Source organism: Epinephelus lanceolatus, chromosome 6, assembly GCF_041903045.1.
Source record: "Epinephelus lanceolatus isolate andai-2023 chromosome 6, ASM4190304v1, whole genome shotgun sequence".
NCBI lineage: Eukaryota > Metazoa > Chordata > Actinopteri > Perciformes > Serranidae > Epinephelus > Epinephelus lanceolatus.
Genome location: NC_135739.1, coordinates 14,373,989 through 14,388,634, shown reverse-complemented (window position 1 = coordinate 14,388,634; position 14,646 = coordinate 14,373,989). Strand labels below are relative to the sequence as shown.

General features: G+C 40.4%; 1 protein-coding gene across 1 annotated transcript; it reads right to left on the bottom strand.

The window, feature by feature from the left end:
- Window positions 1–947: 947 nt before the first annotated feature.
- LOC144463737 (uncharacterized) lies at window positions 948–3,397 on the bottom strand. The gene is made up of 2 exons (XM_078169141.1): window positions 3,219–3,397; window positions 948–2,467 (listed from the first exon to the last, which is right to left on the bottom strand). The coding sequence occupies exon 2, from the start codon at window positions 2,456–2,458 to the stop codon at window positions 1,355–1,357; it is 1,104 nt and encodes a 367-aa protein (XP_078025267.1). The 5' UTR covers window positions 2,459–2,467; window positions 3,219–3,397; the 3' UTR covers window positions 948–1,354.
- Window positions 3,398–14,646: the final 11,249 nt, after the last annotated feature.

Here is a 14,646-nt window from a genome sequence, read left to right as displayed (position 1 = left end):
TCAAATGTACCACCACAATGTGGAAACGGTACCTACATCCTTGGCTGCATGCAGCCTCCTATATGGATAAAGGCTTAAATTAACATAATCTGCATGAATGAACATTAAATAGGCAGGAAATTACTTTTTTTTTTTAAATCATCGTGGCATTTTTCATTTTATTTTATTTTTTTTTCCAAATACCATTGAGAACTTACTGATCTTTTTTTTTTAAGATAGTTTTTGGGCATTTTTTGCCTTTAATTGACAGGACAGTTAAGTGTGAAAGGGGGAGAGAGAGAGGGGATGACATGCTGCAAAGGGCCACAGTCTGGACTCGAACCTGCTCGAACCACTGCGGCTGCTGTACCACTAAGCCACCGACGTCCCAAGAACTTACTGATCTTTAAAATATCATTAATTACTCTTGTAGTCACTCAACATGTTCCTGACAGCTATGACATAAGCTATCAACATAGCAGAGGTGTATTTTTATTTTTTTATTTTATTTATTTGAAGGTAGGCTACAGATGACACGAGGAACCATCTGGTTGCAAGCAGTTAATACCTGTATTGATACCCTGATTTTAACAAAATGTAAGCACAAAAGAGTGGCCTGATGCAGTGCTGGAGGATGATGTCTCATGCAGAGCTGTTAAGCCTACAAATAGACGGTTCAACGTTTAGTTTTCCATTAAATCACAGGCTGCTGGGAAATCACGCAGTGGGGATAAAAAAGGGAAATACCGCCTCAACAAGCACCCAGTTTCACAGGCTCAGCCTCTGATGATTTCACCGCAGATTAACTGTAAAAAAATCCCAAAGAAAAATCTCAACCCTGTTTCAACGTTTGTCTCTAATATATCAAATCATGACAAAAAAGACCTGTGATGACTTTTTGTATGTTATATTTATTACTTGTATATATCAAAGTATCATTTATAAAAGATTTGAAATGAGCTGCGTTATTATTCTTGTGAGTTGGTGAAAGATTTCGAGATTCTCTGACAGCACTGATCCGTGCGTGCCATGCAGTGTAACCGCTAATAGAAAGACCAGAGAGACATATCAAACCACAGAAAATCACACAGTATATCAACAGTGTAGGCTGCATTAAAATATTCTCTATGTCGTCTATATTCCGGGAAATATAGCCCACACGTATTGGTAACCCGCATTTTTCCTGTTTTCATTATGACCAATCTCACTGAAAGGCCTTCCTTGGTGATAGGCTGTCAAAATCTGATGCATATGTGGTATTCATTTGTAATTTAAAACCCACAGATGTTTGCATTTTTACAAGGCATGAATGAATAAAAAAATAGGACAGTAAATATTGTTTTGTAATAAACGTCGTGACAGTCAAACTGTCCTGTTAGCGTCCATCAGGACTGAGGTGCACCCCGAGGTGAGACATCCCCGCCGGTGCACTGCTTAACCGGCCCTTGAATCCTACCTGATGATCTGCCTCCACACCGAGACCGTGGCCTTGTCTCTCCTGTATGTAGAGAGGCAGGCCGCGGTAGACGGCCGGTGGGGCCAGGTAGGAGGACCGCCAAGGCAGCAGAAAATTATTGCACACTGCCGAGTGATTCAGACGGGGCAGCAGCCAATTTCTAGGAGGGTATGACAGAATGGAGGCATGGTAGAGTGTGTCAGATGTGGGCAGAAACGCTGGCATGGATGACGCAGGGTGATCGGAGGAGCTGTGAATGTCATCGCTGGAGGAGACATGTCGCTGAGCATCCGTCTCTGCCTCTGCTGACCTCCCGGTTTCTAAAGCTGCTCGGGGAGAGAGGACACGGGGCCCGGAGAGGGGCGAGATGCCTTGTTGTGTGCTGCAGTTTTGAGAACTCTGTGGATGAAAGTTCCCCCTAGTTGAGCTAAAGCAAGGGATCTTGGCCTCAAAAGGGTGGATGGGGGTGTCTTGTTGCCTCACACCCAGGACAGAGCCTGGGTTGCTGCTGTTGCCCCAGCGTACCGGCTGAAAGAGGGCTGGAGAGTGACTCGATATGGAGGGCAAAGCAGAAACAGATGCAGTGGATGTTGCACACGCAGAGGCAGCTTTGCTTTTTTCAGCACTCAGGCTGCTGTGATACTGCAGGCTGAGCACCTGAGCCCGCAGCTGTGCGTTCTCCTCAGTCAGAGCCAGCAGCTGACTCTCCAGCATCAGGTCGCTCAGCCTCCTCTTCTCCCTGGACCGCTTGGCCGCCTCGTTGTTCTTCTGACGCTTATCCCAATAGATGGCATCTTTCCTGTCAGAGGGGATCATCTCCCTCTTGCGGCGAGTAGCGGGGCCTACATGTCTGCTGTAAGCCCGTAAACGCAGGAGGCGGCGAGCCAGCACGGAGGACCGGGTCACCGGGAAGAGGGTTGCCGTGTCTGGATCAGGCTCCATGTAGCTGCTGCTTTCGACCGAGGAGGAGGGCTGGCACGGAGCTGCTGCCCCGGGGCAGTTAAGGCTCCTCAAGCTGGACATGGCACCAGACTGGGGGCAATCAGAAGTTTAATTCAGACAGCTTTTAATTTATATATATATATATATATATATATATATATATATATATATATATATATGAATCTGCTTCTTCCCTTATACCTGATTATCAATATAGTAAATATGATTAAAACTCGACTTTAATCCATGCAGTGGCTGATACGAACTAAATAAACTGGTAATTTTGAGATAGCTTATTTGTTGAAAATAGCCCACTGTGTATCCCCTTTTAGGCTTTACTTTATTATTAAGATTTAAGCTCATGCACTAAGCTCATGAAATGATTAATTGAAAGATTATACAACCTAATAAGCAGGCAAAATAAGCAGCCATAACATTCATTGCTCAATCAGTGTTAATGCATTAGTAATAATACTGAAAGAAAATGACCATGCCCATTAAAGAAGTAAATCTGCACATACTTTTAAAACAAAAGTACATTTTGCATTAAATTTAAACTAAAATTGTACTTGAGTAAAGTTTTGACTGCAGGATTTGCACATATTGTGGAGTATTTTGCATTTTTATAGGCTACTTAAAGGATCTAAATATTTCTACCACCACTTAAATCATTATTTTCGGTTAACAAAAAAACCCCAAAAAGCAATAAAGTGTCGTAAGATTTGTTTAAAGACATAATTACAATTACAACCTAACCTCAAAGTGGGTAGATTGATTAATAGCATAAATGTTCAGTCTTCCACAAACCAAGTCAAAGCTGACTGTGTTACGCCGCACTGACCTGAATGACAAGATGACACCTGTGGGATGATTTAGGATCAGCTTTGACAGAGACTCCTGTAAATCTGCAACACACAGTAGCGCACAGTTTGACGCAGCACTCAGATAATATACCTGACTATATGAAAAACTTCGAGGATGTTTTTAATGTTAAGAGGCTGCGCTTCCCTGTCAATCACAATCAGCGCTGCTGGAGAGAGCAGAGCTGCTGGGCGGCGCGCGCATATACTGAATGCACGCAGCCAATCACTTTGCGTCCTCGTGCTGTCTGTTTTAATACTGTGGAAACTGATCAACGGAAGTCCAAGACAACAGTTTTGGTTACGATCAGACCAACAGGTGATACTGAAATGAGTCACTTTGGATCAACTGCCCTACTTAATGTTCTTGTGAATACATGCACATCGATTGTCTGCAGAACAGCGCACTTATGCAGCCTTATCCACTAAGCTTTATTTATATAGCTGTAGCAGACGTCACATGAGGGTTTGCATGAAAGCGTGAACTTAATAACTTGTAAAATGAATAAATAAAGAGAGAGAGGGAACTCAGAATACCTGCAATTTAAAACAGAATTTAAATGTTGATGTTGTTAGGGATATTTATTTTAACCAAAGATCATTTGGACAATGATTTAACAGTTTGTACCATAAAACATTGGTATCCTTAACAGTTGCTGTCAATGTATCTACCATGCTCTATCAAGAACTTTTTCCATTTCATTTGGGAAAATTGTTTTCATTGAATCTGAATGCCCAACTGTAGCCTTAATTTTGCTTCTGTAACTCCTCCCAATAGCACATTACTTAAAAATATGCCCACAATGAAGTTTATGGAGTGATGGATGAATCAGTCTGTTTAGACTGACCTGTTTATACACCATACACTATTGACTAGGGATGCACAATGATATCTGCACGTCATCTGTACTGGCCGATTTTGGCTTTAACATGAACTATCAGAATTGCTCCGCATGCTTTTTCTTATTTTGCACAATTAATAAATATTACATACATTGAAAAGCATTGTATTTCATGTCTCCATCTGAAGTTAGGTGGGGAAAAAGTGGATATGTCGATATTGGTATCAGTAATCGGCCAAATATGTTGTTATTTATCGGCATATTGGATATCAGCAAAAAATCCAATATCATCCATCCCTACTACACTGCTCAAAAAATGAAGGGAACACTTATATCACACATCAGATTTTGGCAAATTATTCTAGTTGAAAATCTTTACTGATGTCCATTGTGTAATTGGTTGAGAACAAAATGACATCAGTCAGTGGAAACCAAAATCATCAACCCATCTCATCTGTGAAGAGAGGAATTGCGCTGCACAGTGCTGGGCTGTGAGCACAGGTCCCTCTAGAGGATGTCAGGCCCTCATGCCACCCTCATGGAGTCTGTTTCTGACAGCGTGGTCAGAAACACGCACACCAGTAGCCTGCTGGAGGTCATTTTGTAGGGCTCTGGCAGTGCTCCTCCTGTTCCTCCTCACACAAAGGAGCAGATACCAGTCCTGCTGCAGGGTTGATGCCCTTCTGTGGCCCTGTCCAGCTCTCCTCCTGTAATGGCTGGTCTCCTCTCCTTCATGCTCTTGAGACTGTACTTGGAGACACAGCAAACCTTCTTGCTACCACACGTATGGATGTGCCGTCCTGGAGGAGCTGGACTACCTATGCAACCTGATTGGACTGCAGACACCACCTCATGCTACCAGTAGTGACAAGGACACAAGCAGAACACAAAGCTAGAGAAGAATCAGTCAGAAAGGATAAGGAGAGAGCAACTGTCTGTGGACACCACATGTACATAAAACCATTCCCTTTTTGGAGAAGCAAAAGCAAGACAACACCCCAAAAAGGGAATGGTTTTATGTACATGTGGCCACCACATGTACATAAAACCATCACTTTAATTTGCACCAAAGCAGAAACTGAAAATGGTTCACAATCACAGTGGACAGATTGATATCCCTGAAGTTTAACTGACTTGGTGTTCTACTGTGATGATTAAGTGTTCCCCTAAATTTCTTGGGCAGTGTATTTACACTGTACATGAGCTGTTACCATCAGGCAGAAGATAGAGAGTGCCAGCCCTCCAAACCAATTGTGCACGCAGTTCATGTGTGCCTACCAGTATTGCACTGTTGAACAAACTGTGAAAAAAAATAACTGAACCTTTATGTGTGTGGATGCAGCACCGTATGATATGTAGAGCCATTTCATGATATGTTGTGCATACCCAGGTCCATAATAATGAAGAGGAACCCCGTTGTTGATCTTTGTTTTTGGTGATGTTGATGTTACTGTTGTCTATTTATTTATCTGAATTGTTTTACGATACACAATGAATTTCCGAAAGGACTAATAAATATCTATGTTTTTATGTCTGTCCCGCTGTCAGTGAATATATGATGTTGCCAAAATTTATTTTCACAAACTTTAAGGTAATGTGCTGCATTCTTGATTTTCAAGATTTTTGAGATCAACAAATGACTTAAAGAGTCATCGTTAGTCAAACACAATTTGCATTTCTTTGACACCACTTAATTTTGTACTTAATGTGAAAAAGTATGCAGATATTTTTACATTTGTTTGGTGGTGCATTTTCCAGTTTGTGAAGGAAACTTTTGCTCACATAGGTTCATTAAGACTACTCCAAATGATCCATCTCTTTGTTTAGACAATTGAGACATGTGCCCAAACAGCACTTCTGAGAGTTTATATCGGCCTTAAAACTAAAGGGCTACTCTCAGCCACATGTGCTGACAGTAATGCTGCCATGTTATGCTAAATATTGTGTGTGCTCATGTTAACATGCTATCATGCTAAACATACCATAACCTTACATGTTAATGTGCTAAGGTATGTGACAGGAGTGCCATGTATTCAGTTAGCACATTAACATGCTCAACAGACTAATGTTTACAGTGAGCATTTAAATATGATAAGAAGCTAATATGGTAAACATCTTTAAACTTTAATTTTTTTGGCCCATGTGGTAAGACTCTCTCAGTTTTTCATCCATCCAACAGTTTTATCTGGGGTGTAATGAACATTTGAGGCTCACAAGGTGCCAATGGTGCAACAGAAAATGAGTGCTGACTTGCCTGAAGCTGTATAGCTGATATTGCACACAAAAATCATACATCTATTTTAATTTTTCTCAACTATTTTATGATTTAATGCCTAGGTCTTGCTTTCCCCGTCCATTTTCACTGGTCCAGACACCATACACTAAATCCTTAGATGGCATATCAGCCTCTGGGATCTTCGGTCCTTGCATTTTTTCTATTTGAATGTCCTGTTGCCTGGAATTCTTACACACTACAACTATATCCTCAACCTCTGCCTTCCTCACCTCCTCAGTAACAGTCTGGATGTACAAGACAGGACCAAACCTGCAACAAGATATCTTGTCATTGGAGAATACCAAAAATATCAGCTGCAAACCTGCCCACCTCTCAAGACCTTACAAGTCCAGGTCAATACAAGAAGCCTCCACCACCAGAAGCTCGGATCAGCCTCTTCTATCTTGGCCTTTTCCCATTTCAACTGATTTCATTTTGAAGAGAGACAGCTGGGCATGAAAAAAGCTTCTTGCCGCAAGTGGTTAAGACAGAACTTAACGGCACAACAACACAAAACAATGCCACTAAAGTGGAAAATCCACACCACATTGTACATGATCACCCTTCTGCAGTTCGAGCTGAAGATTTCACAGTGGTTTGCTGAGCGTGGGGGCTGTCGAGATCAGGAGGGGGAGGGATATCCTCTTATCTATCAGCTCTGCGTTTTTCGAAAACTCCAGCAGATTTTTCTTTCTGACTCACTGTAACCACATACGCCACAGTCACCCATGTTCCAACAGTCAGGTTGGTCTTTCAGTAAAAGTTAGCCGCCAGATTTTTAAAGAGGCACAAACATATCATCTTTTATTGATTCCTGCTGATGAGTCTGATGGCCTTGATGAGAAGTTAGCAGAAACATGGTCACACATAAACACACAAACAGGAAGGACACAGAGTTAACACAACCTTGTGGCAGAAACAACAAGGTGTGTTTATGAAAGTTATGCCATCAAGTAAAAATGTCAAATGATACAACCGGGGGATGATTACTAAATACAGGACTACTACACTATGTTATTTCACTTGATTTGATGTACTCAGCTTTGATTGACTGTACTGCTCAGTACTGACTGGATCTGCTGGATGACTCATTGTTACTGTTCAAATGAACACGTTCAGAAAGCATTGTGGTATATCATGGTAGGCCTGCATAATTTTTACCGCTGCCACTTTCTCTTTGTGTGGCAACACCCACATCCTGACTGCATGTTGCAGATGATTTCTCTCTAAGTGCATGATTTATCTTAAACATTATTATGTCCTCTTTGTTTTATAATGACACAGTGACCAGTTTGGTAAACACTTCTGTCTGAGAGGGATTCACACGGCCTGTCTCGTTTTCGTTTCTCTTGTAAAGGAGATTGTCCGATTAACACCTGTCTGGTTATAGCTTTGCGTGTTACCTGAAATATACATGCAGTGGGCCGTCCTTGTCAGCCTTTGTTTAAGAATACAGTTGGTTTTAAATTATATTTTTCTTTTTGTTAGCAAAGCCTATGAAAAGCCTGAAACCAACAATGCGTTCCAGCCTGCTTGTGAAACTCAGCCTGTTTTTTCATTTGGAAGATATAAATCTTTAACATATAACAATTAAAACCCAAACAAAAAAGCTACATACGTTAATTTCCTTATCAAGCTGGGTCCTGTAGTTTTAGCAAAAGTGTGTAAACAGGAGAAAGGAGTTCATTTGTTTCGGACTACTATCAGCTGCGGAGTAATACTAGGGCTGGATAATTACCCAGTACCAAGTAATATTAAAACTTTTCCAGTCAAACGATATTAACGATGTATACGGGTCCTAGCTTGGGAGTTATTTAGGAATATTCTCAGAACAACTCTGAACAACCAAGGGACCGAAACTTTTATCTTGGTCAGGAGATGTGATTGACTCTTTCGTTGGGTATGATGCATTCTTGTAAAAGGTGTGAGTGGCTGCCCTTTTCTGAGACTGCAGTGTGGACATTCAGTGGAAATGAAATGAAGCGTGTCACATAATGAGACTGTGAAAGTGCTGTAATTGTTTGTGTGATCACTCTGCTGATCACTCTGCTGGTGGAAGGTTGAGACAGACCCAAGTGATCAGTGCTGCACCATTGCATTTCATCTTGTTGCCAGATATCTTGGTGTTGTGATCACTTTCAGTTCTGGCGTTATAGAGTTATCGCGTTGGTTGGGAGATGTGAGCACATCTCTAATGTTGATGACCATAAACATTATCCCTGCACAATCTAATCTGTAGCATTTAATTGACTCACTATCATTGAGTGTTGTTTTCTCCTTCCTCTTTATCTTTCCGCCATTTTCTCCTCTGCTTAAGAAACTGAAGCCTCTTAGTAGTCCTCCTCCTTACCACTGTTGGGAACGTCACTTTTGAAATGTAATGGGTTACAGATTACTGGTTACCCTGTTAGAATTGTAATAAGTAACAAAACTATCTAAATTACTTCATCAAATGAATGTAACGTAATACATTTGATTACTTTTCCACCAAATGTTTTAAACTGGGCAATAAAGCTGAAAAGTTCTAGAAAAACTTAAGTACATACAAGTTGTATCCAGATTTGTCCCAGTGGCTTTCACTGACTTGCATTGTCGGATAATATGTCAAAAGAAGGCCTCCTGCATGACGTAAAGATGCAGAACAACAGAATGAATGTTATATTCTACATGTAGGTTTTTTACAGAAATTATTTTGGATGTAACCCCTTTGTAATCGCCAGTATTTTGTTCAGTAACTGTAATTTAATAAAATATTATGTTTCCAGTAACTGTAACCAATTATAATTATATTCATTTTATAATTTAATTACATAACTGTCACATGTAACTCATTACTCATTACTCTAACACTGCTCTTTACTCCTAATGGTTTTTCACCCAAGGAAGTCTTATAGGCACTAAGATTCTTTGTGAATAACATTTGTCTTTTCAGACAAATTCTTAGAAAGTGTCCTAATTCTAAGAATTTTCTTTGTCACCAGGAAGTGCACACTCTGTACTTGGAAACTTTGTGAATGCAGCCCCAGGAGTAGTGTTGTCACGATACCAAAATCTTTGTTTCGGTACCAATATGAATTTCGATACTTTTCGATACTCTTCGGTACTTTTCCTAAGGAAAAGTCCTTTGGGATACAAACCTTTAGAACAATAAATAGTAGGGGTGTAATGGTACCAAAAAAAATCATGGTTCGGTAAGTACCTCGGTACGGACGTTGCGGTTTGGTAACTCAAATGTTCCACCAAGTTTGTGTTGTCTTGTGTTGTCTCCCTTTGCGAGGCAGACTTTCTCTTGTCTTTTTTCACGTGCGCCAGCTGCGGATGTTGATACAGGTGTTGTCATACACACCACTTGTGCAATCTGTGCTCCAATAGGAACAAGAAAGGCGTTTGTGTGCATAAATGAGTAAAATAAATTAACTAAATTAATGAATTGAATCAATTTCAAACTACCGGTATTTTCCAAATGCAGTATAGTACCGTTTGGAATACTCTAGTACCGCGGTACTATTTTAGTACCGGTATACCGTGCAACACTACCCAGGAGTTTTGTTTGGACCTGTCTGTCTCAGTCTTCAAAGACTCTTTTTCTGGTGTAGCCTTCATTGATACAATTCAGGCTATGGTTAACCTCAGAGTTGATGTCAAACTTTGAGGAAAGAAGGCTGCTGAAGCAGGGCAAGTGGTCAACGTTTCAGGAGTGGTGTTGTCCACTTTTATGGTGGACTGGGTAGATTGCTGGTTGGGAGGAGGCTAACGATGCCTTGGCAAAGATATATAGGATGCCCTTGAGGTCTTCTGTGGAGTGTGCTGCCATGGCGTTGTCATCTGTGTACTGAAGCTCCAAGATGGTGCTGTTACTGACTTTACTCTTGGCTTTAAACCTATTAAGGTTAAAAAGCCTGCCATCAGTTCTGTACAGGATTGGGATCCCCTGGGGCAGCTCTTTGCCAATGAGGAATGGCAGCAATGAAGATGATGGGTGTGATGATGCATCAATATTTGACCCCTAAGTCCACACTGAAGGGTCGGACTCGGAGTCATAGCTGCTGTGGAGCACTGTGAAAGCCTCTGTCTTCTGATATATTTATAATGGCAGCTTTGTCTTGATAGTATGCTCACAGGGCCTGGTAGTCTACCATGTCAATGGCCTTTGTGAGGTCTATGAAGGCCATATGTAAAGGCTGCATTTGTCTTTGGAGTTGGCATGCTGTGATTATCATGTCTGCTGTTCCTCTGGATGGGCTGAAGCCATGCTGTGATTTTGTGAGTGTTTAGTGGAAGCAGTTGGTTTGTGAGGACATGAAGTTTGTCGTTGTTGACAGGAGCGGGATGCTCCTTTAGCTTCCACGTTCAGCCTTGTTCCTCATTGTTGGTTTTGGTCTTCTCTTGGGATTTACTAAAAATAAGAAAAATAATTAATACAACCAGACCATCCTCTAATTTTGTGACATATTGTTATGCTGGCATCCTACAATTTATGATTGAATTGTCGACAATGAATGATAGTATCTGAGCTGTTATATAAAAGAAGCAGCTTAGGATTAACCAGATGCATTCAATATCATTTGATTTGAACAGTACCAGTCAGAAAATGTCATAACAGTACTTAAGTGTCCCTCAGATATGCCCTTCACGGGAACATACAGTCTTACCATTACCCTCTAAACCACAGTTTTATCATTACTGACATGTTTCAGTGCACCCACATATCTCACTGAGCATTGGATGCCACTTTGCTCAGTTGTCAAGTCACCTATGATGAGGTGACTCATCATTGGAGGTTAGTCTAATTACTTTGTATTCTGTAAACTTCGCGGTTATGTCATCCCCACTCCTCACAGACAAACACACTCCCACCCAAAAGCCACAATGCTCTACTTTCAATGAGCCGCTGTACAGTGAAGCTCTTCTTCAATGGAAATACCACTGCTTTTGTTTTGGCTTTATCTTAACCTATTTAAAATCTGCTTGAATGTCATGTTAAACTCTATGTTTAACAATCTTTTCAAGGGAGTTATTGGTGTGATTTTTTTTTTTTTATGGGGGGGGGGTCTGATGACCTGATTCCTGCTTCTTCACGGCTGAGCAGTTAACCACTATTTACAGGAAGCTGAGTTGAGGGTATCGCCTCCCCATACTCAGCTACAGTGTGACTTTTGCACATTGCTACTTGAAAACCTCGCGGTAGTAATGTAGGTCCCTGAGAAATAAGAGCAGTGAGAAGCTTCCCACAGCTCAGGGCTTTCTCACACTCATTACAGTGACGTTAGGGGTGGCCTGTGGGTCATGCGCAGCTGAGATCCTGTGAGATATAGAATAAGATGAGAACAAACATGCTCACATTATACATGCAGTGGAAACTTCGCCTGTACTGTATTTAAGACTGTGTGATAAATTGCAGAGATAATGTAAGTGTCTGTTTGAGGGTGGGTCTTGTCAAACTGAGGTTTCCATTGTTGAGTTTAAGGTTTGTATAAAGTGATAATAATGATGCAGTTAAAATAGACATTTTACTGTGCTTATTAGTGCTTTGTCGTGTGGCAGGCAACAGGCACTGTAAGTGAAAGAAAGGAGTTAAATAATAATAAAAATGTCTGGAGTCCAGCACAGTGTGTTCCTGTATATAACCATCACGACCTCAAGAAATGAGTCTGTTATTGTACACTTCTGACATGTAGTGTCTCTGTTACTGCAGAGGGCATTGCGTTTTTAAACTGTATCAGGTTTAGCACTTTGTTCATACTTAGATTTGGTTATGAACAAAACATGAGGAAGTGGAAGTTCTCGTCTCCTCCTCTTGTGTTGTTCTCACTGACTATTGATGCTGCGATAAAAATGTAAATCTTAAGTAGATGTGACAGGGGAATGTTTTTTTAATAGATATAATTAGTGACATCTTTGTCAATTGGCCAGTTCTAAGAATTTAAGAGGTGAAGAAATAAGCTGGAAATGTCACTAATGTTTCCAGCGCTTGGTTCCTCTTCATAGCTGGCCTCATTAACCAGCAATGTAAGATGATCTGTCACTGTTTTTGACTACCACCTGAGATGCAGCTTATATGAATTTATGTTTAAGCTGTAAGAAATTCAGATGTAGTCTTTCTTAAAACATTATACACGTGTCTGGTAATTTCTGTAATCTTTCCCCCTGCCCATAGTTGCTGTGAAGCGATCTCTTCCCACTGTGATTCCAGTGTAAGTGATCAGGAGGCAAAATCCACAGTCCGTTTTGGAAGATACCAAGGGCGTAGGTTTGGTTGCAACATTGGAGGGGACACATGAAACTGGGGCTTTGGGGATTTTGAGCATCCAAAACTTGATTTTCTGCATTCTGGTGACTGTTAATGCACCAGTCTGAGCTTTTTCAGCATCAGTTTATGGTGTAAATGTCTTGGATTTTGTCAAAATAAAAGTCTTCTTTAGAGGATGTACCCTTACAACCCCACACAAATCTACACCTATGGAAGATACCCTCTTGATATGACTCAGACTGCTGCTGAAGCCTCATATTAGCTTTATCTAAACTTTTTAAACTGTATTTTTGCACAGAATGAGAACTGTGGATTTTGTCCCCCGTGCTAGAAAGGGATTTCTTATCAGCCAGTATGGAGAGGAGGAACAGTTACAGTGACAAATGTTTTAATTTACATATCTGAATGGTTTAAAAATAGACTGATGCATTCATTTATTTTTCAGATTTTTGCTTTAATATATCATTTTAAATGTATTTTACTTTATTTTTTAGCTTGGATTTATTATCATTTGAATTAGATTGTATCGGTGATGCTCTCTTGATCCTCTTTCTTCAAATTTGCAGAGTAGAAATTTAACAAGAACCCACAGGCCCAAAGTCACCACTCTGCTATGTGTTACTGGTTGTGGGGTTTGGCAGCCGTGATGGGCAACGGTTAAACTGTGGTGGAACAGTCTTGCCTATTGACTGTCATTGTTTGTGGAGGCCTAAGAGCACTCGTGCCACACCATCGGCACATCCCTCTAACCACTCTGCTGCACAGCCCAGCTGTAAAAATAGATAGGAAAGATCGCCCAAGATATGCACACACACCCCACATACACACACATATAAGACATAAGATGCACACACCTTCAGGTGTTGATATGTGGCATTCGTGGGGGCGACCTCACTTACATAGGGGAGAGAAATGAGACAAAGAGATATGAAACCACAAAAAGTACATTTAACTGACGTTGAGTGAACATACAAATTCAGTGAGCTGCCTTTTGTTCAGGGCTGCCATTGTTGTCAAATTCACCCTTTTTGACCTTCATCTGATGGTTTAACTGCAGTGAGAGCTTACCTCCACCAGGTGGCATTAGATTCATAAAGAAGGCAGAGGGGTCAGCTACAGCCCTTCAAAAATAATACATGGCTTGACTTTTATCCAAAGACAAAACTAGTTTGGATAAAATCAGCCACATGAAAAATACTGATACATACAATGGTGTTTTCTTAACTGAGTGACTGCACAGACTGAACATAAGAAATATAAGAAGACAAGAAAATAAATGTCCGTTCTTGTGACTAATATTAATGACAAACTTTCATTTGATTTTTTTAAATTATTGTTTAATTTTAATCTGAAAGTATGATAAATTTCAAACTAGAGGCCGAGCCACACTTAATTTTTAGTGGGATTTTTTTTACATGGTATTATATGAATGAAACTGTGAATATGATTGAAGGTCAGTTATGTATAAATTACCATTTTTGTTTGTTTTCAGAAGCCATTGTCAGTTAGGTTGAGGGCATTTGCTTATTTAAACCACAACTATTCAGCCACTGTAGCAATTAAGCATGCACTCTAGACTGGATGTAAGGCTTATTTACTGTTTTGATTATATATACAATATTATAATGATAATAATGTATATACTAGATAGATAGATTCTTTATTGTCATTGTGTATTATACGCAAAACTTTGGAGCAATCCAGTTTGCAAAATATAAATCTGTACACATGCAGCAACACTCACCTGCTTGTCACATCATTCTCACGACCACGTACACATTCATATCTATATTTTTAAGAGAAATGATAAATGAAAAACAGCCACATACAACAGTTATTGCACCATTATGGCACCTTGGGTGAGTGGCTTGTGTGAGAAAGGACAAAAAAAATGAAATGAGAACACAGAGGAGTCTGGTGTTGCTATGCATGTACAGTCTGAGTTCCCATTCCTGTAAACCAATACTCCCATTACCATACTGTAACAAAGGCTCTCTGGGACACTGAAGTTATTTAGGTTATTTGGAACTGTTCACCTAGTT